This window comes from Myodes glareolus, chromosome 21 (assembly GCF_982192425.1).
Source record: "Myodes glareolus chromosome 21, mMyoGla1.1, whole genome shotgun sequence".
Classification (NCBI taxonomy): Eukaryota; Metazoa; Chordata; class Mammalia; order Rodentia; family Cricetidae; genus Myodes; species Myodes glareolus.
The window spans coordinates 42,726,257-42,753,998 of record NC_142046.1 but is presented as its reverse complement, the minus strand read 5'-3'; the positions used below and the strand labels follow the sequence as shown (position 1 = coordinate 42,753,998).

Here is a 27,742-nt window from a genome sequence, read left to right as displayed (position 1 = left end):
CGGTGACTTTCAGAAGACGTGTGGAAGCCATTCTCTTGTATTTAATTGTTTTTTTATCAAATCAATGGTTTATTTGTTTTTATTAGTAAATTATCAGTTAAATTGTTTTAGCTGATACTTTAGAATACACAGTGGTGTTTGTTAATGGAGTGATGTGATGTTCTAACAAATTTTCCACTGTATCATTTTTAAATCAGGATAAACCTCTGTCCTCAAACATCCTTCCTTCGCGTTGAAGACTTTCAAAGTCCTTTCTACCCTCTGAAATGCACAGTTCATTCATGGTATCAGTCCTCATGCTGCTGTGGACTAGCACGCTGAAGCCTCTTCCTCCTGTTTAACTGTGGCTTAGCTCTGTTGATAACCTTTTCCCCAAGCCCCTTCCTTTCTCCTCTCCCCAGCCCCTGTAGTCATCATTCTGATCTGAGATCTACTGCGAGATCTACTGTTTCAGATTTTACTTAGGGTTAGCATCACTTCTGTGTCTTATTTCACTTACCATAAAACCTCTAGTTCCATCTGTGATCTTGTAAATAACACAATGCCATTTTTAGTAGCTAAGTAGTATTCCACTGTGTGAGTGTGTAAACATTTTTTTCACCCATTCATCACTTGGTGGGCATTTAGGTTGTTAGCCTTGATGAACAGTTAGTTGGTGATGTAATCAAGGAAGTGCAGATGGTGCTTTGGCATACTGGTTTCATTTCCTTTAGATGGAGTGTGATTATTAGGTCATATGATAGCTCTGGTTTTGTTTATGGTTTTTTGTTGTTGTTGTTTTTATGGAGTCTCACTATCTAGGCCAGGCTGTCCTCCAGCTTTGTATCCTCCTGCCTCAGGTTCCCAAGTGCTGGGATTCTAGATGTGACTCACATGCTAGACTCTCATTTTTATATTTTTTGTCATGAGCCTAGCCTTTAATGGCTGAGCCATCTCTCCAGCCCTAGACTCTCATTTTTAATTTTTAAAAGAACCCCATCATGTTTTCCTTTGTGACTGTCAAAAATCACTTCTTTTGCTGGGTATAGTGGTACAGGAGACACAGTGATCATGAGATGGAGTCTAGCCTGGGCCTCCATAGTGAGACCCTGTTTCACAAACACAAAGATTAACTCCTGTTCATCATTTCTTGCCCAGTGTGGAGTTGAACCTAAGGTCATGTGCATACCAAGCTGTCTCTAAGCTTTTACTCCCCCACCTCAGAATCCATTCTTTAGGGGAACAATTTATAAAGCAGGATTTATTTAATCCTTCTTTTTCAAGCTAATGGGGTTTTTACCTCCACTAGTTCACTGTGCGCTAATTAGAGTAACCCACAGGCACCTTTTCCTCGAGCATAGCAGAGTCACACTGCAAAGTAGCAGGAATTTGGTAATTAGGTTGCAAGAGGATGGGCACGGAAACTCAGAGCAGTATGACGCATTGGAGAGATGGACCGTTTTTGGAGGTTCTGACTTTATTGTCTGGCAGATCTCTGTTCAGATACTGTGTGTCACTGCACAGTGCTTAAACGCTCTGAACACACAGTTTCCTAATCTTTGCAATGAGAGAATAGTGTTCCACCTGTCTGTCTATTGAGTTCAATAGAAAACAGGACATAGCATGCATCACTTAGCAAATGGACGCGTCTTTATGCTGTGAGTTTGCAGGCTTTATGAGTTGTTTTGTTTTGTGTGTTGTTTGTGTTGATGGCACCAGAGACTGAACACAGATCCTTGTGGATGCCTACTACTAAGCTATGTTCCCAACCCAGATTCAGTGACTTCTAAATAGTTCATCTTTAAAATTATATAATATATATATATAATTAAATAAATATATATATTTAACAAATAAAACCCTTTCGTTCTCTCTCCTCCATGTGTGAATTTGGTACCCTCTTGTCCTTCCTGGAATCTGAACTCTGGGAGCTCCTGAACCCTAATTGGCAGCCCAACAGGAAGACCCAGGTTCCTTACCTGCTTCCCTTACTGGGAAAGTATTGTTAAAAAATATGGATGATGGTCAGGCATCATACAGTAAATCAATTATATATTCAGAAGTACAGATCATTGATCTCTTGCTTTTATCAACAGTAAATGCATACGGAAAACCTACTTTTAGTTCTGAAGAGTCATCTGATTAACAATAGCCCAGATGTTTTCTTCTGATCAGAACAAGGCCATGCCCAGCATGCCCCATCAGAGTCAGACAAGATCAGGGCTTGCATGGACCCAGTCTTGGAATTCATATGTCTGCTAGTACATATGCTTGCCTCTGCTGTTTGCTCACAGAGAAACTAGGAACTGGAAGAGGCCAAGCCACAGCTGTCATCCCCAGGCAGACACATAATTATTTTATCCAGGACTCTGCATATTAGGCAAGTGTTCTACCTCTGAACCACAGCCTAGCCCTTCATCCCTGCAGATGAATTTTTCTTTGGGTCACCAGCTCCTAAATAACAACATGGAAATTTATTATTAATTATGAAAGTCCAGCCTTAGCCTAGGCTTGTTTTCAACTAGCTCTTAGAACTTAAGCCATTTCTATTTATCTGTGTCTGCCACATGCCACCCATCCTGTTTCCAGTGCCTCTCCTGGCATCTCCTCTGTGCACCTAGATTCGTCTCTAGTTCCTCCCCTTGCCTGGAAGTCCCGCCTATTCTCCCTGCCTAGCTTTGGCTGCCTTTTAGCTCTTTATTACACCAATCAGCAATACACCTTCCCACAGTGCACAAATATCCTCTGACGCATCTCTGGTGTCGTTCAGTAGCTGGCATCCTCTGTCCTGTGGTTAATACCAATCACCTTGTGCTCTGGGATGGTATCTTAGGCACGGATCACATCCTATTTAAGAGAAAAGTCAGGCTTACCTCCTTCTGTCTGTGGTTACAAGCTGTCTTGTCAGTCAGAGCTTGGGAGATGGGGGCTAATGACTGCCCCTTTCTAGCACCCCAATCCAACTCCAAGAAGAAGTGGGTAGGTAACTGGAGATACTCAGAGACTTGAGAGAAGAAAGGCAAGATCCTTGTGTGGCATCTGTATCAGAGCAGGGGACAGGGCTGAGTATCATTTTTTTTTTACAAATACTTAGAAACCTGTGCCTTTAGTCCTTAGAGGAAAGCCAGTGGTGTAAGGACAAAGTGTGAATTCACTTGCCTGCCAATGAAAGGCGTGAATCACAAGGGGGAAGGGTGTGATCTCAGGCAGGGTAGTCTGGGATTTGGATGAAGCAAGTCCCAGTTCAAGTTCAGCTCTTAAGGAAGTAGAATTTCCTCACTCTTTGTTTATTCTTCCAGGAACTCCCCTCCTAAAAGAGTCTCTTTAGATGAAGTGTTTGCATGACAACTTAGCAGGGACCCAGAACGGAGGGAGGAAGGTAAAGGACCAGAAGAAAGAGTCTCCGAGTTCTCAGTTTATGTTGTGCCCTTAGCATGCCACGGCAGAAACTAGGTGCAGGAAGTGGAGTCTGCAGTGGCCATCGGGAATGGCTAGCAAGATAAACAAGAATGTGGCTATTGTAAATGTGTGCCATTAGCTTTTGCTGCTGTGGCGTTTAGTTTTTCTCCTATCTGCCTTGCAGTTTTGTCTGTAGTTGTAAATGTCTGGCATCGATATTTAAAATCTTTGTTGAGTATCTAGCAAGTATTTAAGTTCGTGTGTTCGAACTTTGTGTGTAAGTGTTGCTCTTGGCTTAATATGTTTACTACTTAGAAAATAGAAAGGAGGCTATCCCTGCCCTTCTGCACATTGACTGTGAGGACAGTTTGGGTCCTACTCACTGTCCTCAGGCTGAGCCCTTTAACTTCCTCAAAAGTCTTACGTGAGCAGCCGGAGCCATGGCTCAGGCAGCTAGGAACGCCTAACGCTCCGCTCTATAGTCCCAGGGGTCGTGGGTTCGAATCTCACCTGGTGTTGACGATATTGATGACGATAACTTGATCAATCAGTCGATCGATGGTCGTTATCGATATCGGAAAAAAAAAAAAGTCTTACGTGGGCAGAGGGTCAGAGAGCTGGGGTTTCCTTCCAGAAGCTCGCGAAGCAGCAGTGTCTGGTTTGTGCGCTTCAGATACCATCCTAGGTGTCTGCTAACTGGAGAGCCAAGCCTGAGAAGCCCCTGACTGCAGGCTCTGAAAGATGTGCTCCAGAAAAGGTTTCTGACTGCCACAGCATTCTCACAGGGTCAGAGTTCCCAAGGTGGTGGATCTTCATCCAGATGTCTCCAGAATCTAACTTAGAAGTTTGCAGCTCTGGATGAAACTCTTAACTTTCTTACATATGAAGAGAGGTCTCTTTTTAAAGAGTATTCTAAATCAAGTAGTCAACTACTTTCAGATATTCTTCAGAATCTGGACACCGTTTCAAAAGCCTAGTGATTTCTAAATTATTGTATATTAAGTTGACGATATCGTGTGACTTCATGCAAGTTAATTTTGAGTCTCAGGAGATATGTTTCTTAAAATATACAAATAAATTGATTATCTGTACATTTATCCACATTTCAGGTACTGCTGAATAAAGTTCTTTCATTTCATGTTGAAAGAAGGGGTTTTTTGGTTTTTGGTTTGGTCTTAAAATGAATGGATCTTTTTTTTTTTCCTACAAGTTAAATTTTACATCACAGTAGCTCAGGATAATCTTTGTTTAATCTCAGTGTCTTTATTTTATTTATTTGTTTGTTTTATTTTTGTAGCTCACATAGCCTCTGAGTGGTGCTTGACCCCTTACCTCCGCTCTGACACACTCTGGTTTTTGCTTCCAGCAGTCTCTGGTCCCAGCGCACCCCATGGCCCCTCCCAGTCCCAGCACCACCAGCAGTAATAACAACAGTAGCAGCAGTAGCAACTCAGGATGGGATCAGCTGAGCAAGACAAACCTCTACATCCGAGGCCTGCCCCCCAACACCACTGATCAAGACCTGGTCAAGCTCTGTCAACCGTGAGTATAATTTCTCTGAGTGCCTTAGCTGCTGAAGGCTTCCTTGATCATAGCCATAGAGGATATAGGTTATGTTGCAGGAGATGGGCATAGGATAAAAACATGAGACCCTCTAAGTGCTAAGCTCTTGGGCATTTTCTCAGTATTCAGAATGCCTACATACAGATGAAGTTAGAACATTTTCTGGATACAATTTGACTTTGCATGTGAGAAGTAAAATAAGAATTTTTTTTTTAAAGAAATGATGGCTTGGTCTTTTTTAAGAGTACTCCTCTTTCATGGAAGCCCGCAAAGAGCCCATCAATTGCATGAGAGAAACCCGCTGACATTATTTGTCAGAAAGTGATTAACAAGCTGGCCTCATCTTGAGTGCGTGTCAACTCTGGGTTCCTGCAGGATCGTATCCCTGCACTTTCATGGGCACCTGGAGCTCTGTGCTGCATATCATTCACCCGTTTTTCCTTTGGAAATAAGAACCGTCCACTTCCTGCATCTTCAGAGAAGGATGCGTGTGCTTCAAGTTCCAAAGTAAACAAAGTAAAGCATCTTCTACTAATGTTGATAAATAGAATACAAATGTCTTATTCCTTGCAATTACATTATTGCAGCCAAGTAACAAAATACTGATATAAACCAAGTATCCAGAAGTACCTCTGAGAGAAAAGATCATTGTGGAAAGAGTTAAAAACATCAGCTCTCATTGAGCACTGCTTACACATAACGGCACTTTGTATTTATCCGAGCACAGTAATGACCTTTTACGTAAAGAAATTCTGAGCCAGGTGTTGTTGGCACAGACCTTTAATCCCAGCACGAGGGAGGCAGAGGCAGGCGGATCTCTGTGACTTCGAAGCCAGTCTGATCAACAGAGCGAGTTCCAGAACAGGAACCAAAGCTACACAGAGAAACCCTGTCTCGAAAAACAAACCAAAGGAAAAAAAAAGAAAGAAATTCTGCACATTGAGCCACCTATTAGAGAGTGTTGCCCATTGCCTACAAAAGGTCTTGCTTGGCAGCATCTCGTTTCTGTAGTTCTGGGTAAAGCTCAGATTAATTACTCATTTGGGGGTGGGGGAAAGAAAAAAATATTCAAAACTAATGAGCATTGTTTCCAAACTGAAGCTAAAGCTACAGTCTGGCCTTGGTTTGCTTTGTTTGGAGAAGCAGGGTGGGGGCGCTGCCTGGTGTTCCTCCAGGCTCCCGAGGGTTGTGCAGAAGGCCACCTCCAGCAAGCTGAGCTGCTTGTGCCTTTTCCTTATCGCCCTTCCGGTCCAGTCCTTCTGGAATCTGGGAGAATGCTTCATGTCCCACACTGAGGTCTGATCTGAGAGGAAGTCTCGCTCTTGGGAGTTGGGAACTCTGCCAGGCATGCCCTGCCCCGCTGCAGCTGTCAAGACCGTGAATAGGCCTTTGGCTATCTTGTCTGCTACTGGCCTTTTTTCATTGGCGTCTTCTGATGCTTCTGCGGCATAATTACAGGTGGATAGAGCGCCGTAGAGTCTTAGAAGCTAAAAATACACCGTAGGAACAAGGGGATGAAGCAAATTCTGTCTTGAGATTTAAAGAAGAGGATTTCGGAAGGAAGCTCTTCCTCAGCTGGTTTTAAAGTTATGTAAGAGTTGATGTCAGGGAGAAAGCACAGGAGCCATAAAATGGTAGATCCATATGCCATGCTTTGTAAACAGGAAATACACTTCAAAATTAGGGACAGTAGATGTTTTATTGAACCAAATCATTTTCTTAAAATGATGATTCTTTTCCTCGACCACTTACTCCATTTTTGTTGTTGGTATCTTTGATATGGTGTAGGTTTTCTTAATATCTGTAACCGCTCTTCTCTTTGCTGTTATCATTAGTAGCAGTAACTTAGCCATTCTCACCACGTCTTGTCATTTATAAATGGAGGCTCTTGCAAGATCTCAGGTTTGGTATCAAATGCTGATGATCATTTTGGCAGCTGTATCTATGGAGGCAAGGCACAACACTGATGGGGGATGCTGCCCCAAAATCCGCTACCAGCTTTGTTCTACTTCACCTAGAGAATTGAATAAATACAGACTCTTGCTTGCTGATCATGTGTGTCTTACAGTATAGAGAAAGATACAAAACAACCTTGACTTATTTCTGAGAAAGCGTAACTAGTTGGTGGCTTGAAAGTGATGCCAACTTTATGGCCGAGTGGCTTCCTTTAGATCCTAGGAAGCCCTTTAAGCATAGTGATGATAGAAGAATATAGGAAACTTTGCAGAAAGGGTAGATAAATCCATACCTCTGGATAGGGGGGGAAACATTTTAAAAGTGCAAACTTGGCGCTAATTGACCTGGGCACTGGGGGTGGAGAGGCGGGGCTGGGGAGGTAGGATGGGGGTCAGCCACAATTGAAGTCAGTGATTTGTTTCTTCTGAGGTTTAGATCTGCTCCAGTTGTCTGAAATTGGAAAAAGAGGCCGAGAATGTTTGTTCCATAAAATAATGTGTGGAGCTCAGAAGCAAGTATGCCAAAGATTTTACATACTGGAGAGGAAAATGAAGTAGATTTTGGAAGTAGAACATGGGAAGGCTAGAAGGTTAGAAGAGCTGACAGTGGGAAGGAAAATATTGTGGTGTGAAGAGTTCTGATGGTAAAGTCAGCTTCCTCAACTCCGAGCTCACGACACTGGGTGATGCAGACCACCATGGTCAAGGGGGGCAGGGTGGACCGTAGCACTTCACCTGGGAAGGCAGCGAGTTTAGGCAACGGAAAACCAGCAAGGAGGCTCTAACTCTGGACATGGCGGTCATGGTCAAGTGATGTGGGCTGTGAGTAGCTACATCTGCAGGAGTGCTGTAGGGAAGACACCAACAAGCTCTAAATTGTGAAGTGCGGGTGGAAATGTGGGGAGCAAGTGACTCCAGGCTGCCTCAGGGTTCCTCTATTTCTACTAGCCGATCTACTCAAGAAGAGTCTGTCAGCGTGGAAGCGCGTCATGTTAAGGAGATGGAGGGCCTCAGGAAGCAGAAGAGACTGCTTTGTCAGAACTGGGCCAGATACCCTTCATTCTCCCCATTTTCAAAATACCAGTTTGAGTGTTCTGTTATATTAATAAGATAGTTCTTTTGTTTCAGAGTCCTGTGCTGATGTGATAGAGTTCTAAGGGCTCGCTTCCTCGCACGCTCAGGGTCTCAGCTGCTCCTGCCTTGCCCTTGTGTCTGTCATACTGCCGCTGGTGGCTGTCTCTGTCTAAGTCTTGCCCTCTTTCATCTCTGTGTCCCCTGTTGGTGACTCTTTCTTTTAAAAATATTTATTTATTATGTATACAATATTCTGTCTGCATGTATGCCTGCAGGCCAGAAGAGGGCATCAGATCTCATTACAGATGGTTGTCATGTGGTTGCTGGGGATTGAACTCAGGACCTTTGGAAGAGCAGGCAATGCTCTTAACCACTGAGCCATCTCTCCAGCCCCTCTGCTGTTGACTCTTTCACAGCAATGCTCCACACTCTCCACTTATTACACATTTTCTACTTGAGTGTCTTATCTGAGCCCCAAATTCACTGGTATCTTCTTTACCTCAAAACTGTGACTTAGCTAATTGATTTTCTCCACTGCGAAGCTTTGGAGTTGTTCCAGACCGCCCCCTATTGTCCTTCTCCCTTCTCTTCATGTCACACATTATGGACATTTCCTTCCTTGCTTCTTACGGTGTGGGGTGTGGCCGGAAAGAACGGATGCTCTCATTGCCACCGCACCTGAAATTGTTCTCCACTTTCCCCTCAATCCTACGAGGCCGTGGTCAGGTTTTCCCTGCCTCCTTCATGCTTGGACCACGCTAGGAACTCTGCACCTTCTTAACATACATGCCCTACTCATGGTCTGCATTTCATTCCCATCTTGTCCCGCTCTCCACATGCCTGTTACGTTAGTTAGCAGTGTAGCTCATGCTAACAGTGTCTTACCTCTGCAGACCTCACCTGCCTTCTAAAAACAGGCTAGTGGGGCTGCAAACTTTTGAAACCCCCGTGCCATCTACTACCTACAGGGCTAGGCAGGTGTCTAGTGTTTCAGTCCGTAGCCTGAAAAGTAGGTCAGTGCTTTCATTACCGAGTTGTTATAAAAAAAAATTGAAATGCAGGTTACATCGCCTCTATTAGTGTGCTTGGGACAAGAAATATTTTACGTTTTAGGCTTTTGGAATATCTTTATATATGCAATGAGATATCTGGGGGAAGGGACCTAAGTCTGTACACCAAATTTAGTTGTGTTTCCTATAAACACATACCCATATCATGAAAGTAACTTTATACAGTGTTTTCAGTGTGTCTGCATTTTGATTATGACCTACCACATACCGTTAGATGTGGGATTTTCTACTGTGGTATAATGTCCGTGTGCCAAAAAAAAAAAAAAAAAAAAGATTTTTGTTTCACTTTGGAGTTTTCCTTTTTTGAGTAGTGAGAGAAAAACAGCTGATCCACTCCCTGTCATCAAATAAATATTAATCCTTATTTTTGTCAAAACCCTGTTAGGAAAAGCTTTAAGTATGTGTATTCTTACATTCAGAAATAAAGAGTAGAAAAGAACCCCACCAGATTGTGATTTTGAAACTGGGGGAGCCGAGGAAGTAGTTTGAATAAACATAACTTAAGCCTCCTCTTCCTTCAGGCTTTTGTTGGGTACTTATAGACGGCCGCTTTCAGAGTCACACAACCTTCCTCATTCCTTCCTGGTTGTTATTTTTACTATGGCGTGGGAAATTCTCCATTTTGTCCACACTTTTATTTAGAAGATTGACCAACTGTTTGGAGTGGCATACGGTGGTCTGTCCCTCCGAGCCCTGCATTTGAGAGGTGAAGCTATGAAGCATTAGGGGTTCCAAGGCCAGTCTGGGCTACAGTGAGGACATCTCAAGCTAACTAAGCAAACAACAACAGTATCCATGTGCACAGTTTGTTCCATAGAGCATCCTGATTTCCGGTAGGAGCCCAGGCCTCAGCTGGCTGAGAGATTGTGGCAGCTCCAGGCTCTGTTGCAAGGTCCAGGGCTCTCGCTGTCTCAAGAAGGTGTTTGAGCAGAAGGGCAATGTGTGGATTTCCCACAGTGCTCCTCCCCTGTCTGCTTAGCTTTCCTTCTTCCTAACCCTCCCCTCCCCTCCGCTTTCCTTCCCTCAGTAGCTCTCTAATTTGTTCATCTAAGCCTGGGACTGACTCTACCCTCTGACATGCCAGACTCTTACTAATCAAAAGGGGTGTCCCTAAAATAGAATGACTTTTCACTGGTCTTGATACCCAGTGCATTTTGATTTCCTCTCTGCTTTTGGTTCTCTGCAAGTAGTCCCGGTCATTGGATACCTTACAGTTCTTTGAAAGTCAATTAGAAAAGCAAGACAAGTCAGCAGAAGTTGACAGAAACAGCCACCCATCATTTGAGAAAGGATTGAGCAGACCCCCCCCCCCATGGCACTGTGTGAGAAAACCCAAGGAGAATTCAGGTTGACATGATTTGAGGGCACAGAGTAGCTTCCAGGCCTGAGGCAGAATTTGGGTCTCAAATGACACAGAGCATGTCAGGAAGGGCAGTTGCTGGTGCTCAAAAGTTCTAGGAATCTGAGAATGCTGACGCTTCAAACACAGAGGGAGAAGGAAGTCAAAGCTTGTTGATGCACAGCTGCTTCAACTGTGCATCATCCTGCAGTTCCCGTTAGTTACCCAGGGCCCCTGGTGAGCGAGAAGAGAGGAGGAGGAGACACTGGTGGGAACGTATATCTCTGTACCTTGGATCCGAAGCCAAAGGGTCTGGAGTTGATTCTTCACAGGGGACTTAGCTCCTGTTGGAGAGGAGGAGAAGCATTGCTCCTCCATCTTTCGTTCTTTCCCAGAGCTCCTGGGTCTGAGCCCAGGAGGAAGGCTTGCTTAAGGGAGAGGATGCTCAGGTGTAAGAGGAGGTGGCTTCCATGAGAGCTGTGAAAGGGATCCCAGCGGCTATGGTGTAGGACAGGAAGGAGTATGGCAGGGTCTGTCCACCTGTTGTGACACAGGGCAGTAGGAAGTAGGGCGGGATCTGTCCACCTGTTGTGACACAGGGCAGTGGGAAGTAGGGCAGGGCCTGTCCACCTGCTGTTAACACAGGGCAGTGGGAAGTAGGGCGGGGCCTGTCCACCTGCTGTTAACACAGGGCAGTGGGAAGTAGGGCGGGGCCTGTCCACCTGTTGTGACACAGGGCAGTAGGACATAGGGTGGGGCCTGTCCTTTTGTTGTGACACAGGACCATAGGACGTAGGGCAGGGTCTGTCCACCTGTTGTGACACAGGACAGTAGGACGTAGGGCGGGGCCTGTCCACCTGTTGTGACACAGGGCAGTAGGGAATATGACAGAGTATGTCCGTGGGCTGTGTCATGGGACAGTAAGGAATATGGCTGTGTCTTTCCAGTGGGAACATTGTGATCTGAGCCTGACTGGAAATGACTGTAAGAGCCCTGCTCTTGGTACAGGAAAAGCCTGAGATGTGCTGAGAGATCACAGGGAAGGGCCAGCTTTTAAGGGCCCCCTCTTGGAACCCAGGCTCTAGCATCCTACCATGTTCCCATGGTGACCATACTCCCCACGTGAGAATCACAAAGAAGACCAAAACACCACTGTTCTGAAACAACTGGTTTGTCAGGCACTGATTTAAATAAAAAGTGTAAGTTGGACCTGGCAAGTAACTAAGTGGGTAAGGACACTTGCCACCATGTCTGATGACAAAAGTTTGATCCCCGGGTTCTACATGGCGGTAGGAAAACACCCACTACTGAAAGTTGTCCTTTGACCTCCATACATGTGCACCTGTGTGCGGGCACACACACACACACACACACACACACACACACAAATGTAATAATTGATTTTTTAAAGTCGGTTTAGATGCGGAAAGTTTTAAGTTGCTCTGATTGTCTAAATACATAAAGGAAGCTAACGAGAGAAAATAGCCACCTGGAGTAGTCCCCCTGTCCGCTCTCCATCAGGTCTAACTAGAGAATATCTTAAGCTTTCTGCTCTGGAATATTTCTCTTCTGCCCTGGGAATAAGTGACTGTTGCTTTATCCCAAAATGAGTAGGTTTCTGCTACAGTTGCTGCTTTGTAGCATCGTTAATAAAAACAAATGACCATATTGTCACCATCCATGTCTTTCAGGCTTACGTGTTCCCAGTCTACTGAAAACCAAACCTTTCATTTTTACTTCTTCGATTTCTTTGAAGGGCAGTAGGGAAAAAGAAACAGACAATATTAGGAAAATAGTTCTGGTTAAATGTGTCCCTTAAACGTTGCCTACGGCCTCTCAAGGGTGCTTGATTTATCTAAAAGATTCTCATTACAAAAAAAAAAAAAAAACCAAAATAGAATACTGATGACAGTAGTTCTGGAACTGTGCTCATTAGCATAATAGAGAACATGCAGCACACAGCACAGTAAGGGCTTAAGCCAAGGTACCCAATCAGAGCCTTTGTTTTGACTCTCTGTTTACATTTTACAAAGAAGTGCCAATGGGCCAAGCCAAACTGTTGAGTTAGGAATTGTAACTTAATTCTGTTCTCCTGACCAGTATGTCTGAGATTCCCAGTAGTTGAAGAATTGAACAGATGCAATATTTGAGACTGGGAAAAATAGATAATCTTCATAAATTTTTTCTAGTCAAAACATAGTTAAGAACTTGGATACAATATTGTGTTTCATCAGCTCTTCCTCCATTTGTCTCTGGTTCAGCCATGTATTTAATGCCCTCAGGTGCTGCTTTCCTTCCTCCTGGGGAAGAATTCTGGAAGTGTAAGAAACACTTTATGTACAACAGACATTTTACTAATATACTCTAAAGACTGTTGGAATTCACAAAAATAGCTGTAGTATTAGCAAAAAGAATCCCCAGGAAATACAAATACATGTTTCCAAATAGAAAACTCTCTCTCTTCGACCTCTATTACCATGTCTTTGATTTTATAATTAGAACTGTTTATTTTTAGGATGAAGGCAATTCTCTAAAGTCAACATGGTATTTAATCCTTGAGAGTTGCCCTGTACAAATACAGAGTAAAACCTTACTGAAATACAGGTTCTGGGTGATGAGCCTGGCCACCTTCAGGCTATAGGACTTGCCTCCCACTGCTAAGATCTCCTGTGATTCAAGTACATACTGTAGCATCGTTTAGAAATAGTGGTACCCGCAGTTTCCAGTGTCCTCGTGAGTCACTGAAACCTCCAGTGCTCATGTTTGCGAGGTGCCTACTATGTGCGTGTTGTAACATGAGGGGCTGGCTTGTTTGGGTTTTTGTCCTTCCCGGCCCCCCAGCTGTTTAGTCCCAGAGAAAAATCACACACAGATCTCTGTAAGTTATAATGCTGATTGGCCCATTAGGTCAGGCTACTTATTAGCTAACTCTTTTATCTTGATTAACCCATTTATCTGATCTATGTTAGCCATGTGGCTCAGTACCTTTTTCAGTGGGGCAGCTTACATCCTGCTGCTTCGGTGATCTGGGCAGGAGTGGGAGGAATCAACTTCCTCCTCCCCAGAATTCTCCTGCTCTCCTTGCATCATTTCCACTTCCTGTCTGGTTTTCCCACCTACACCTCCTGCCTGACCAATCAGCGTTTATTTAAAACATGATTGACAGAATACAAACAATTCTCCCGCACCAGCGAGTATTTGACATTTTGGCAGAACTCCGTTGTATTATTTTCTGATTTATCCTCTGTCAAATAGTTGGTAACCTTGGGTATCTACCGTTCACTTTGCCAGTTGTCTTTGGGGGTGGGGTGCTTCTTAGGATAATAAAGAGAAAGAGCCATCTTGCCCTGCAGTGTCCAAACTACATAGGCAGCTGGCACCCCACCTTCATTATTGGCCTTAGCAGAATGTACCTGGGAAACCCTGAACAAAATGATCTTACCACACTGCTGTATAAACCCTGGCTGCCTTCCGTGAGTGTAGAGAGTGTCTGTTAGACACCTATTCCTTGTTTATTTATGAGAACCTTGGTGTTGTGTAGCAACGCCTTGGAGGTGTTTAGCTGGCATATGAAGGTAAATGTGTGTATTGTCATTTGGAGTGAAAACTTTGAAAATCTCTATCTGGCAGTTCTGGTGGGGTTTACTTAGAGTGTCCTTATTGAGTTGCCATGAATCTCGGAAATTTACAACCCCTCCCCTGACCTTTTCCCCACCAAAAATTCATATAAACTTAAAAGGGTAAGAGAAGAATGGGGGATGTGTGTGTTCTGTGGGTGCAGAGCTGGAGTAAGGGCTGATAAAATGCACACGAGGGTGACTAGTGTTGATAGTATGGTGTATTTTAAAATACATATTCTCAAGCATTCATTTAGTAGCTGTTCCTATCACAACGGCATGTGGAATGCTTAAGGTGCTGGATATGCTAATTACACTCAGTTGGTCATTTTGTAAAAGCACTGAAAGATTGCGTGGCACTTGGCAAAAGTACTTAATTATTTTGATGGGTCAAACAAAACTGAACTTGAGAAAACACGTGTGGAAAATCCATGTGTTATGTATAAATGTCTAAATGATCCTTGCTGCCAAAGTTTATATTTAATTCTTGCTGGTTGCTGGTTGGTATGCGGAAATGACTTATTCAGTCCTCAGAGATAGTTTACATCTGGTAATGCTGCCTAAGTTTTAAGAAGTTGGAGGAGACCTCCTTCTTACTGATCAGGATCATACAGCAAACATGGTTGAGCCGAAACTTGAACTCCAACTCCTCACACTCCAAAATGCATGCTCCAAGGGCTGTTTTCTGAATGCATTTCTGATCTCTCTGCTTGCTCTCATCGCCGGGGCCTATGTGTTTCCATTTGCCGTCACCTACAGAGACTTGTTCATGAAGGCCCCTGAGAAAGCCATCATAGATTTAGCAAGATTTTTAGGAAAAAACAGGTCTTCTTAAGTCCACTTGAACAGTTAGCAGAATCAGAAGCTCAGAGCAGAGGCCTGAGAAAAGAGGCAGAATCTGTCTTTCCTGATATGTAACAGAGCCATCCCCTTCGCATAACTGGTCACCGAGACATAGCACATGGTTAGCTAACGTGCAACACCCTGACATTACACAGCACAGAGAAGGTGTGTCATGTTATTTGCTTGATGCCTGCAAGAGTTTGATAAAAAGAAACATTCTTTTAGGGATCTTTGTCTGACAAATACTGACACTGTGTTATAAAAGAACGGACTGCGTAGGAACATTATAATTTTCTTGTGAATGAATAATACATTTGATTAAGGCAGATCAAGTCATTCTTCAGCAGAAGTAAGGGATGTGTCTCCTTTTTATCTGAGTCAGCAAACATTTATAAACATCATGCTGGTGATGTTGCTGGACCATCACTAAGATGCATTTGCCCAGCTTTTAGGAGGGTTTTACTGAATAATGTACAAGAAATCGGAGAGCTGTAGCTGCTATAGGAATTTCACGTAGTAGGGGTGACCAAGGAAAGCTAGTCTTTGCATGAGTCTTAATGCAGTGGGCTGCCCAGGCCCAGAACGGAAGAGGGTACCTCCTCATCTGCCTGCTCTGTCTTGTGTTTGTTGGGGCGTTGGGGGTGTGGTGAGCATTCTTGAACACTTGGAGTAAAGAGGGTAGGTGGGATGACTCAGACAGTCTCAGGGCTTACCCCTGAACTAATGCGGGATAGAGGGTGTGTCTAGAGGCGAAGAGGAGTGGGAGATGACTGTAAGGTTCCAGGCTAGAAAACCAAGAGTTTGGTATCATTACAGACGTGAGGATCAAGGGAAAGCATTTATTTTTATTGTTGCTGGGTATACTTGCCCACTCTTGAGTGAAACTTTTGAAATTTGGGTGCCTGTTTGCTTTCTGAACTTGTGTCCTTGAAGTGGAGCAACTGAATAGAAAGAGGTAACCTACCAGTTCCACACGGGTGAATCTGCAATGCAAAAAAGAGACTAGTAATTAAATGTTATGATTGTCATCTGGAGTAAGTGACCTCTTCATGAACCCTAGGTATGTTAGAACTTTAGCCGAGAGGCCAGGAGTAATATTTGTGTTTCTCCAGAAAGTATTCTTTTTTTAAAAAAAGATTTATTTTATGCGTAGTGATGTTTGTCTGCAATATGCCAGTGCTCGTGGAGGCCAGAGGGTGTCAGATTCGCCCCCGGCCATCTGGGTGCTGGGAATCAAACTAGGGTCCTCTAGAAGAGCAGCCAGTGCCCTTAACTGATGAGCCCTCTCTCCAGCCCCCAGAAATTATTCTTAAAAATATATAGTAGAACAAGACCTGGTAGTCCATACCCATAATACCAGTATTTGGGAGGCTGACACAGGAGAACTGGTACAGCTTTGAGGCCAGCCTGGGTAACATAGCAAATATATTACCGAGACTGCCCTACATATAAACCTCACTCAAAAAGAACCAACGAAAACTCCAAACCAAAATATTGTAGTTGAGTTTCAAGGGATTAACTTGCTGAACAATGGCTTTTAAGTGCCAGAAGCCTAGCAACTTCCTTGAGTAAGGTCATTTGGCTTCAAACTGGACACTTCTGAGAGGAAATTTTGGTGAGAATTTGGTCAAAGGAAGAAGTGTTGCTGCAGCCCCATAAATGGGGTACTTGGAACATTAATGGGGTACATAGAACATAAGTGAGTTACAGGTAACTCTAGAACATTAATAGGGTACCTGTAATTGGCAAGAAAGTAGACTCAGAACAAGCAGCCCTGGCCATGTGTGTGGCTCTACTAAGAGATGCCAATTTCCTTTCCTTGATTGTCTGTTCTCTCTCTTGACTCTAGGCTATGCCAAGCTTAGGTTGGCCCAAATGCTTCTAGGTAGCAAACCAACGTCTTTCTTGTCTTCTGCCTGTCTCTGTTATAAACTGTAATATCCCTCTTCATGGAAGGACCCCTTGTCAAACCACCAGTCTTCACACTCATATTTAGATTGCTAGAATTACAAAGAATACTTCGTTATGGCCCGGGGGCTGATTCTTTAAAGATGAAAAGAGGAAGCAGATGTTTCTGGTTCTGGAAGCAGATTGAAACCTGTGAAAACATTTGCATATAAAGGGTTCTTCCAGCATGTTCCGTGATCATCTCCAGATTCAGGCCACAAACGATGAAGCCATTACTGCCCCATCATACGTAGCTCTTTCTCCATGAATGTGGCTGACTAGATGATGTGGCTAGCCCTTCATACATGTGGCTGCGCCGCCTCATGGATTCAACCAAGATTAATTGAAACTGTTTGAAGAAAAAGTTGCATCTGTGCTGAATGTGTCCACCTCTTCCTGTCATGATTCTCTGAGAAGTGTGTTATAATAACTAATAACTGAGCCTTTACATTGCATTAGGTATGATCAGTCATCAGGAAATGACGTGTGGAAGTCATGCCTATTGTACATTAGAACCTTAAGCACCTGCAGACTGTGGTATCGGGGTGTAGTGAGATCAGTGAGTCATCAGTACAAAGGAGGACTGTGTTTTAAGACTTTCTCCACACCATCCTTTTATTCATTACCTATAACTGACATTTGATACTACGCAATTGACCGTTAAAAGACATAGTAATTAATTTTGGCTCAGGTTTTTGAAGCTAAAGAGTTGGAGCATTTGATTTCAAAATTTACTGAACTCTTGCCCCTTCTGGTTAGAATCAAGGACCTAGTATCTTGACTGTTGAGGCGTGCTCACTCTCTACCTCCTGACTAGATTGTGAAACACCCTCTTGATGACTTCCGTGTTTGGCCCACCCCACTTCAGCCCTTTAGAGAAAGAAGAAACGTAAGGAGTACCTAGGAGAACGAAGCTTTGCATGTCCAGACTCTCCTGTAGCTTCTGCGTCACAGTAGAGAGAGGCTATGGTCCTCGCACCTGCCCATGCCCCTTGCTTGAGCAAATTGCTCAACTCTTTGTGCCCAGGTCCCTCCCCACCCCTCACCCCCGTCAAGCCAGGATGGCGGTACTGTCTGTAGCACACAGTTCTCGCGAGGACGGAAGGCGTTAAAGGGGCTTTTGATATTTAGGGGCTTGGGTTTGTGTTCTGCTGTCATGTGATCGATGGATTGTTTCTTTTTCTAAAAGCCTCCCAGGAATAGGTTCTGACTTGGGGAGGCGGGACCTTCCCTGGTTGATAACTGAGAAAGCTGGGTCAGGAAGTGTCCAGGTCAGAACGAATTGCGTGTCTTCCGAAACAACTGATCTTGTTTTGACTCTTTAAATTTCCTGAGTAACAAGTGCAGCCCAGCCTTTGCTCATAAGGGTGAAGTAGCTGCACGTCCATTTCTCTCTAAGGAACGGAACCGTGGGGTCTTGTCCAGGTGAGACTCGCCCAGCCTCGGGGCCTTGTCTGCCTGCAGCAGCACTATCCCAACCAGGTTTATTGCTTTGCTGTTGCTGTTTTCATTTTTAAGTACGACCCCCCAACACTGGTAAAATGAAATAGTAAGCAAAAGCTCACATAAAGCATTTAAAAGTAGTGGTTTTATCATTTTGCAAGTGGAAATGTGCAATATTTTCAAACCTATCAGGGAGGCCAACTCCCAGATCTGAGATGAGGGCTCCGGGGTGACAGCTGTCAGTCCAGAGCAATGACTGACATGTCGAGTGTCAAATAATCTGACATCTCTGTCTGATTTCGGTTGTACAGCTTTTGGGAATTTATCAATCACATGCATGATCAGTTTTAAGATACAGTTGACAGTTGTTAACCTATTTTCTGAGAAGACTTTTGAATGAATCAGATCCAGAAGGAGGGCACAATGGGAACTCTTGGTGTCTCCAAATTCCTAGTCACACAGCCGTTCACAGGCTTCACAGTGGACATAGAAGTGAGACAGGAACACCTAAAACTTAGAACCCCTGCCAGCCCATGATGTCACTTCATCATGATTCAACTGGCAGCCTGGTCCCTGTTATACAACTGGTCCCTGGATGCTGGGAGGATTTGTGCCAACCAGTTGTACCTGCTTCTGGCCTGGTGTTTGTTTGAGAGTGATGTGGATGTAGGTCGTTGGTACAATTTTATGTGAATGAACATGCACAGGCTTGAACTCACCAGATTAAAAAAAAAACAACATAGTAAGGCTGAGTAAACTTTCTTAGTGACTCACGTGTGAGTTCAAATGTACCAAAGAGATGGCAAGAAACATGTTCATCCGGTATTGGCACATGAGGCAATTTAATATAGATGCAGTCATCAGCACGTTAAAGTGTGTCAGCCATTTGCTACTATCTGCCCTTTTAAAGTTTAAGAGGTAATAGTAACCCAGAAAATCGACGATATAGTACCTGCACAGAGCCTGTTTTGATAATCCCTCCCGGGAGCATAGATTTCACTGGGGGTTTCAAAGCCATCATAGCCTTATACATTAACCCTAGAACTATCTGCCTGTGGCTCAGGCCCTAGTCATTTGAGTGGCTTTGCACACAGGGTATGGGTATGAGAAAGACACACCCACCATCCGCCTACCTTAAGGAAGTACCTTCTGTCTATAGAGCTGAGAAAATCAAAATTCCTTTGGCTCAGGGCTTCTCTCCAGTGAAGACTCAATTTCATAATGATATGTCCTTCTTATTTTGACGACTAAAACATTCTAAGTTGAGACGAAGCCGGTGTTGGCAGTCCAGAGGGGTTTTGCTATCTGGCTCTTGTGTCTGGGGAGTAATGTAGTCCTGGCTTTTCTTTCTGTTCACCTTTATTTCTGTCCTGCGCTACTGCATGTATATTTTCCAGAACCCTTGACCTTTTCAGAGGAAGAGGTATACATAAATATTTCCCATGCTCTCCACCTACTTGTCCTGAAGTTGTAGGACAAGGAACATTGCTTGATCATCATCCTTTGTCGGTTTGTATAGCTGTCATTTCTCCTCTCGAAGTGGAGTGGCTCCTTGGGAAGGCTGGTGCTGTTTCAGACGTCTGATGGCCAGCCATTCCTCCGGCCAGGAAATCTGATCCCCTCTCTTAAGGGTCCTTCAGAGAAGAAAAGTAGATGCACAACATTTCTCTGAATTGTCAGTAATCCTTAAAATCAGCAAACACTCAAAGCTGTGCCTCACAGCAGCTCATAGCTTGATTGACAGAAGTAGTGTGTGTGTGTGTGTGTGTGTGTGTGTGTGTGTGTGTGTGTGTGTGCGTGTGCGCGTGCGTGCATATGTTGTGTGATTTTGCTCACTCGCACTTGGGACCCACTTCATTGCCTTTCTTCATTTTGAAGGCAGAAAAGAACCCAGCTAGCCCCAAAGGTTTATTTTACTTGTATTTTAATTACATTTAAAAAAAATCAGCAATGGTACAGAACATGGTGGCACACACCTTTAGTTCCAGCACTCAGAAGGCAGAGGCAGTTATATTTCTGCATTCAAGGCCAGTGATCTACGCAGTGAGTTACAGGCCAGCCAGGGCTACACAGCAGGATCCCTCCACACAAACAAGCAAACAAATAAAATCACAGTTTAGAATTCTTGGTTCTAGCCTGTGAATTACCCATAGGTTGGAATTCTGCATTCCTAAAGGGTCATCTCCTGGAAATAGCTCATCCTGCACATGCTAAGACATTCTCCACGATTGTCTGTTTGGATGTCTGTTCTGGTTCTACACCTTCCTGGTCAACCAAGACATTGCTGGTACATCACCTGAGTTTTCTACGATTGGTCGTGCGTCTTCACAGAGCTCTGCCCACAGATCTGATGATTTTCTGACCCATGGTACCGTTTGACTCAGGGCTGTTGTCTGGGCCCCACCAGCAAGTGACGTCAAGAGCAGAGATTTAATGCCATGTTGAAGAACAAGGTGACGCTTTCACAGGTCTTCCCGACTGCAGCACGTTAGCAGCCTGCCCCTCTGCACAGGTGTAGCTGATCACTTAACAAGCATTCCTTCCGTGCAGTCTTAGGCATGCTAGGGCCACAGTGTCACCGTTGTAGACTTGTCCCAATCTGAGCGTGTCTTTGCATGTTTCTTACCACGATGAGCCGTAAAGGTAAACATCTCTGGGCGTGTGCCTGAAATCTCTACTTCACGGCTGTCCACACTGCACAAGTTGTACAGGTAGGCTCTGGGTCTGAATACCGTGTCGGACAAGGCAGTTTTGGTCTGTTCCATGCGGCTTTTGCACAGTTTCTTTTTCTCCACTGAGACTTCCACAGTGATTGCTGTGGCTTTAGGCCCTGTCTGCTCTTTGCCCTTTCCCCATGACTTTTCTGACCTTTCCTCCGCTCTCCCATGCCAGCAATGGAGAGCTCTCGAGCGCTCATCCACACAGCGGATCTAGTTTTGCCGTCCAGTCCTTGGACTTGTATTCTTCGCCTGCCCCTGACTCCCTCCATCTGTTCCCTTAAGACCCTGCGTGGGTCACCTTCTAAGCAGCCTGCCTTTACCACCCTGTGAAGAAACCATGCTGCCTCCTTCTAAGTTTGGGCTTCACATCCCCCCTCTTCTGGCATTTCTCACTTGCTCACTTGTCAAGATACCACCCTTAAATCTTCGTACTGTGCAGAGGCTGGGGGATGACTCAATAAAGCATCTGATTGTGTAACAGGAGTGCAGTTTCCAGAACCCCATAGAATGTCTGATATGATTGTACCCTTCTAATCCCAATACTGGGGAGGTGGAGACAGGTGGAATCTTAGGACTTGCTGGCCACCCAGTCAGGAGTAGCTGGTGAGCATCAGCCAATGAAAGACCCCATCTCGAAGGAGGCGGGCACTGATCCTGAGGACGACCCTCAAGGTCGTCCTCCATCTTACACAGACATGCAGGCATGTACACGTGGATACCCATGGACACTGAACACATACATGATTTAAAAAAAATCAATCTGTACAAGTTGCTAGGGTTTTTTTTATAAGCAGGTGTATTGATTGGTATGTAGTTTTTAATTAATGAATGGAGTGACTGTATATGTCACTAAGGAAGATTGGAATGTAAATTTAGAGCCCAAATTATATATGAGGTATTATCTTGATGGCCAGATAGAATCAATTAACTCTGCTGCTGCAGATATAGATTACTCAGTGTTAGGAATGACCTTGGCAAAGAAAGACTTTATACTGCTCTTCCCCCACCCCCGTCATACATACCCTTCTCCCTCATCCCACTTTTCTCATCTGTTTACTGTTATCTTGTTATATGTGTTTTTGTAGCATCAATTAATTTTTATTGTAAGGCAAGTCACCAGTAACTGAACGGATTCAAGGATGATAAACAAGGAACCAGCACTTTAAGCTGCCGCCCCTCTTCCCTGGTGACATCAGCAAACTGAACCAGAGATCAGGAAACAGTAGTCAAGTGGCCGCATACATGCTAGCTCCCTTCCCCTCTCCAGTGGAGCTGCTAACATGGCCATGAGGCCACTCTTCCGGCTTGGATTGAGCCTCTCCCTCCCCACAGGACCACGGGTAATTCATCAGTCAGCGTGCCAGATGAAAGCTGCTCAAAACTCTGGGCAGATTCCTTCTGGCTCTGATCCGAAACAAGGAGAAGGGAAGGGCTACTCCGTTTTCTACAGAACTAGACTCAGTTTCTTTGTTATTTTCCTGTTAACCCCCTCCACCCCCCCACGAAACACTAATAATCCCAAATCATCATTAACTGGACTGTCTTCCAGTATCACCAAAAAGTACATGGAACTAATTAATCTGGTTTTCTGACTGTGGAATTTTACCTTATTGTTGGTTTTCAAGGCGACAGGATACTTTGAAATCTATTTTCTTCCTACATGATTCGGGATACCGTCAACACTTTTACTTTTTAAAGTCATTATCAGAGCCAGTCATCATCAAATTATGTGTGTGCAGTAGAACAGCTTGAGATAGGCTTCTTGTCAATCAGGCATTTTGTCTCCAGGTCATTTTGCTGTGTTTGATCAGCCCCAGTTGATAGTCATCGGATAAACAAACTCCTCAGACTCAGCCACCACGGGGAGAAATCTTGCATTTCAAACAATAGATTCCTGTCGAAGCCATTTTATTCCTGCATTGGTTTTGTCTTTGTGTCTTATATCCTTGTCATAGGCTCCTTAGATCTTTATCTTCTACTCTGTGTTGCTTTAAAAGCTAATTGAGACTATGTACACGCATAGACAAACTCCTATACATGTACAGATACCTGTGTATCTCGTGTGTATGCACACACTTGCATACATACAAGCTTATATGTTTGAATGTGAGATGGATGCAGACTAGTTTTATGTTAACTTGACACAAGCTAGAATTACCTAAAAGGAGGGAGACTCAATTGAGAAAATGACTCCATAAGATCCTAACTGTAAGGCATATTCTTCGTGATTGGTATGGGAGGGCACAGCCCATTGTGGGCGGTGACATCCTGGGCCAGTCGTCCTGAACTCTGTAAGAAAGCAGGATGAGGAAGTCAGGAAGCAGCTCCCTCCATGGCCCCTGCATCATCTCCTTGTGTTCCTGTCCTGACTTCCTTCAGGGATCAACTGCCATGTGGAAGTGAAAGCCTAATAAACCCTTTTCTTCCCAACTTGCTCTTGGTCCTGGAATGCATACAGTTTTTATTTTTGCACAAAAAAAGTAATGGGAAGTTTCAGCTAGAAATATTTGTGTTCCTCTTATTAACAGTATTTTAAGTGGGTTGCCTTTTTGAAACGTCTTAGAACATTTGGATTTTGAATGTGTGTTGTTAACAAAATATTAGGCAGTATAGGTCATTGTATAATATATTCCTTTCTTTCTGCATATTATGTGCAGTCGATAGAATAATGATCTTTAATTGAGTAACAATTAGAAAAAAACTTGTGTTAAGTAATAACAGTAGAGATAATTACTATGCTGGCCATAGTTCTATTCTCGAAGGGTCAAAGCCCAGACACAATCGTCCTCTGTCCCACCCCCTATTCTTCCTGAAGTGGAAAGTGTCTGATTCATTTTACTGTTTATTTTAGCCTCGCTCTCAACCATGAGCATTAAATTAAGATTGAGATAATGAATGTGAAAGGGATTTATGAAGTATAAACATGCCGTCCAAACAAGGTCAAGAGTGTCGCAGCCTCTCTGGTATGCTGTTGGGTTAGATGAACTGACCATGAATTGCAAGGAAATTTCTTAGTTTGGAAGCATAATTCATGTGATATTACATGAGAGAATGCTTTCTTATGGCTTTATAGATTGGTAAAATTATAGCTGGAAATTACACATACTATGAGTAGAAGCCATTGTGTAGACATGGAAGTTGGTTTCATCCATACTGTTCTGGCTTGGTTGTATGTCTAGTCTACTAGGGATGAACTAAATAATTAGTCTTGTGTTCACCACTATTCTGCTTAGAATAATTTTCTAGTTTTGCAATCTCACTTGTTCTTTCCTATCAGTGAAGTTCATTATCGTGGTAATATTCTCGCATCACTGGATAGCACAAGGATATTATGCAGGGATAAAAATAAGGTCAAAGTAGCTTTTCAATAAAGAAGCATAGTGTGGTGTTATGACCTGTGAACACTTGCTGTATAAAACCTTGTGTATGTTTGGACAAGGTTGGATTTTCTTTGGTTTGTTATGTGGTTCAGAGTACCTTGTGAGCAACAGTGTTGGGGCTTTCAATGAAGCTTTAAACCTCATGGATTCTTAGATCTACAGGGATAGAAGAATATTGTAGAATATCTCATACTCCAAATGCTTAATTGCTGGCCCTTGGAAAGGAAAAGACATCCCTGGCCTCACTTCGGCACTGATACTAAAAACAATTTTCTCCCTTTGGTTCAGTCATTCAGATTGTCTCTGATACTCAGTTTCTTTTCTTTTTTTCTTCCTTCATACATCATCTCATGTAACCTGGACTGGAATCAAAGTTACTATCTATCTGAGGGGGCCTTCATCTTCTGAGTACTGAGAGCAAAGGCGTGTCTCACCATGCCCAGTTTATGAGGTGGTGGGGTTCAACTTAGGGTATCCAACATGCTAGGCAAGCAGTCTACCCACTCTGCTACATGCTAGTCCTGATGTTTCATTTAAAACACAAAGGCTCACTCTCTGACCATGCTTTTGCACTGGTTTTGTGGGGGTGGGGGTTGGGTTCTTTGTTTGTTTTACTAATATCAGTGGGACTTCTTTTCAGGAAGCGGTTTTATTTTATCATCTTCTCTTGCAATGCTTTGTTTTTGAAGCGTCCCTCAATATAATATTGACATTGTACTTAAGTTTATTAAGTAACATAAATGAACAAATATATGTTATTGCTTTGGTAGATTGTGGAAGGTTGCCTTAAGAAGTTTTATTTGGAACCTTGTAATGTTCAAGAGATTTTGTCAGTGGATGAAATAAGAAACACTTTTCCCCTCCAACTCTTTCCTTGCTTTGAATTGCTTTCAAAGTCTGCGCTTTGAAGAGTAGCTCAAGACAAATGGAAAGCTCCAGTCATGATGTGAGTCATAGGAGTGAGCACTCAGCCTCGAGCATGGTGGCTGCTTCTACCTTGCTCCCATGTTGGTGAGCTGTGCTCTAAGAGGATGGTGTGAGCCAGCCTTACAGCATCGGTGCTCAGGCTGAGCCTGACTACATGGGAAGGTGACTGGGATATTGTCTGTGGTAATTGTCTATGTGCTCAGATCCTTGTTCTCTATAGTTTTGATAACCAAAATGCCCATCTTAGAAAAATCGCCATGTAGACCACTACTCTGAAAGAATGGTGAAGTATTTAGGCTTGCATACACTATCATGTAGGCCCACTGACTGCTGCCCTCCATTTCTGCATCATGCCAGGCATTGGATATGCTTAGGCTCACATCAGGGCCAGTTTTTCCCTGCTAAAGAGGAGAACTGTGATGATAAATAGTACCATAGCCTGTTCTTGGTTAAGAATTGTCAAGAACCAAACTGAGGTCCAGAACTGAGACCATACATAGTACCTGACCAGGGCAGGGTGTTAGGCCGTCTCTGATCCCTTAATGGAGTTTTTAAGGGTGTAACTTTGAGCCAGACCTGGTGGCGCATGCTTTTAATCCCAGCACTTAGAGGGAGAGTCTGTGAGTTCAAGGGTAGCCTGGTCTATAGAGCAAGTTCAAGGACAGCCAAGGCTGCACAAAGAAACCGTGTCTTGAAAAACCAATGGTTGGTTGGTTGGTTGGTTGGTAGGTTGGTTGGATGGATGGATGGATGGATGAATGGGTGGATGCATGGGTGGATGCATGGGTGGATGGATGCATGGATAGATAAAAAGGACGTAACTTGCTTAATACGTCTGTTCCAAGGATAAGTAAAAGACAGAACATATGGAATTAGCTCAGAAGCAGAATACCCCTGATTGCAGGCCTAGGATCTGCCAGTTACTTCTAAAGGTTGATAGAAATGAAGGTTGATAGGTAGTAGTTACTTACTACATTTAAGTAAGCTTTTAAGCTTCTTACATGGAAGTGAGATCGTGTTCCACGGAAGATGAATTGATGGCCCCTACCTCGAGTCTCACTTTTCTTGGAAGTGGGTGGTTTCACTTCCCCTTGGAGGAACTTGTCATGGTCCTGGGACACTAGCATCCTGTCTGTGGGCTGACTCCTTCTCCCTTTAAATGCTGAGAGTTTATTTTTCCTTCACCTCCCGTATTTCCAGTTGGTCTCCATGAACCAGGAAGTCATGGTGTGGAAATGTCTGCTGAGGCCTCTTTTTCAGAGCTGCTACTGTCTTGTGTCTGTCTTGGAGTTAGGCTTCAGAGCTTGAGTGTCCCATAGGGAGTTCGGCTTAGCATGGGGCTTCCCAATGTGAGGAACACAGCTCACTCTCCACTCCTACTGGAATTAAAATCGACTCTGAACAAATCTTCCTGAGGCTCAGTGGTCATTTTAGTAAGATAGGGAAGCAGTGCTGTGGTTCTGTCTTATGTTTAGCTACTGTATGTGTCCTAGATGCCACATAGACCACCAGCCTCAGGGCACACAAAGCTGAATGTTTCTGTAAGATATTATTGATGGCCATTGTTGGGGTCACCTGTCTGCTCTGATTTTTGAGCGTCTAACTGTTCATCCGGCATTGTGCCAAATAATGCTGCCATTTATCTTGGTGGTAGGCTCAGCAGGCAGAGACAGTGTCTGCAGCGCAGTCAGAATTTCGTGAATGTTTGCAGTGTAGATAATGAAATGAGGTGAACGTGGCATTTAAATAGAGAAGCGCAGTATGGCGGTGTATCAAGAGGAGACTTACTACATGAACGCGTGTTTCGGAAGCTTGTTTCGGCCATTGCCCCTGATATTGACCCAATTGTCTTGGCATACGGGTTTTCTTTTCTGTCCTGGCTGGCGTTGACACTGATTGCTGACACGTAGTAGGCTCTGAGTAGATAGTTGTCAAACGATTTAGTTCATAAATGCTTTGCCATGTCAATATACTTGTCAAAAATGAAAATTTGATATCCTCCTTTGGAATAGCTTGCATTTTTGTGGAACACCCAAGTTATTTCCTCCATGTGTTAGAATAATAGATGGAAGTGCTCATCCAAAACATCCCAGAAGGAGGAGAGCATGAAGAAATGTGCCTCTTGCCTTCTCCCCTTGACTGCAGCCAACCTGAGAGAAAGCAAGAAGGTAAGTGCCTAGTCTGAAGTTACAATTCCTGCAGGACAAGCTGTTTCCTTTTGGTGGGGACACCTGCTGCTGTGTCCCCAGTGTCCTACTTACTGCTCACCTGTTTTTACCTGCTAGCTGCTGTAAGGACTGGGAGGATGGTAGTTTTGTAATTAAAATATCAAACTGAATCAATTCATTGATTTCACATTGACTTTCGAAACATATAACTTTCAAAAAAGAAAGACTCAAAGCCATTGCCTTAGTTCTAAAATCTTTGGATTTCTAATTAATTACTTCTCTCAAAGTTTATCATGCAATAATCACGAAAAACCAGTA

At 43.7% G+C, this 27,742-nt stretch overlaps 1 protein-coding gene and 1 long non-coding RNA gene across 10 annotated transcripts in view; one reads left to right on the top strand and one right to left on the bottom strand.

Moving 5' to 3' along the window:
• The window catches only part of Rbms1 (RNA binding motif single stranded interacting protein 1), a 217,737-nt gene that overhangs the window by 121,513 nt on the left and 68,482 nt on the right, over nucleotides 1-27,742 (top strand). For 7 of the 9 annotated variants that reach the window (XM_048425798.3, XM_048425801.3, XM_048425800.3 and 4 more), the window contains exon 2: nucleotides 4,745-4,920. In XM_048425798.3, the coding sequence (XP_048281755.1) occupies nucleotides 4,745-4,920 (176 nt within the window). The remainder of the gene's footprint in view (nucleotides 1-4,744; nucleotides 4,921-27,742) is intronic. The other 2 variants (XM_048425799.3, XM_085681058.2) reach the window with 1 other exon arrangement.
• On the bottom strand, nucleotides 5,706-11,052 carry LOC148118718 (uncharacterized). Its single transcript, XR_015735888.1, has 2 exons — nucleotides 10,670-11,052; nucleotides 5,706-6,883 (listed from the first exon to the last, which is right to left on the bottom strand). It is a non-coding gene; the product is annotated as an uncharacterized LOC148118718 (long non-coding RNA).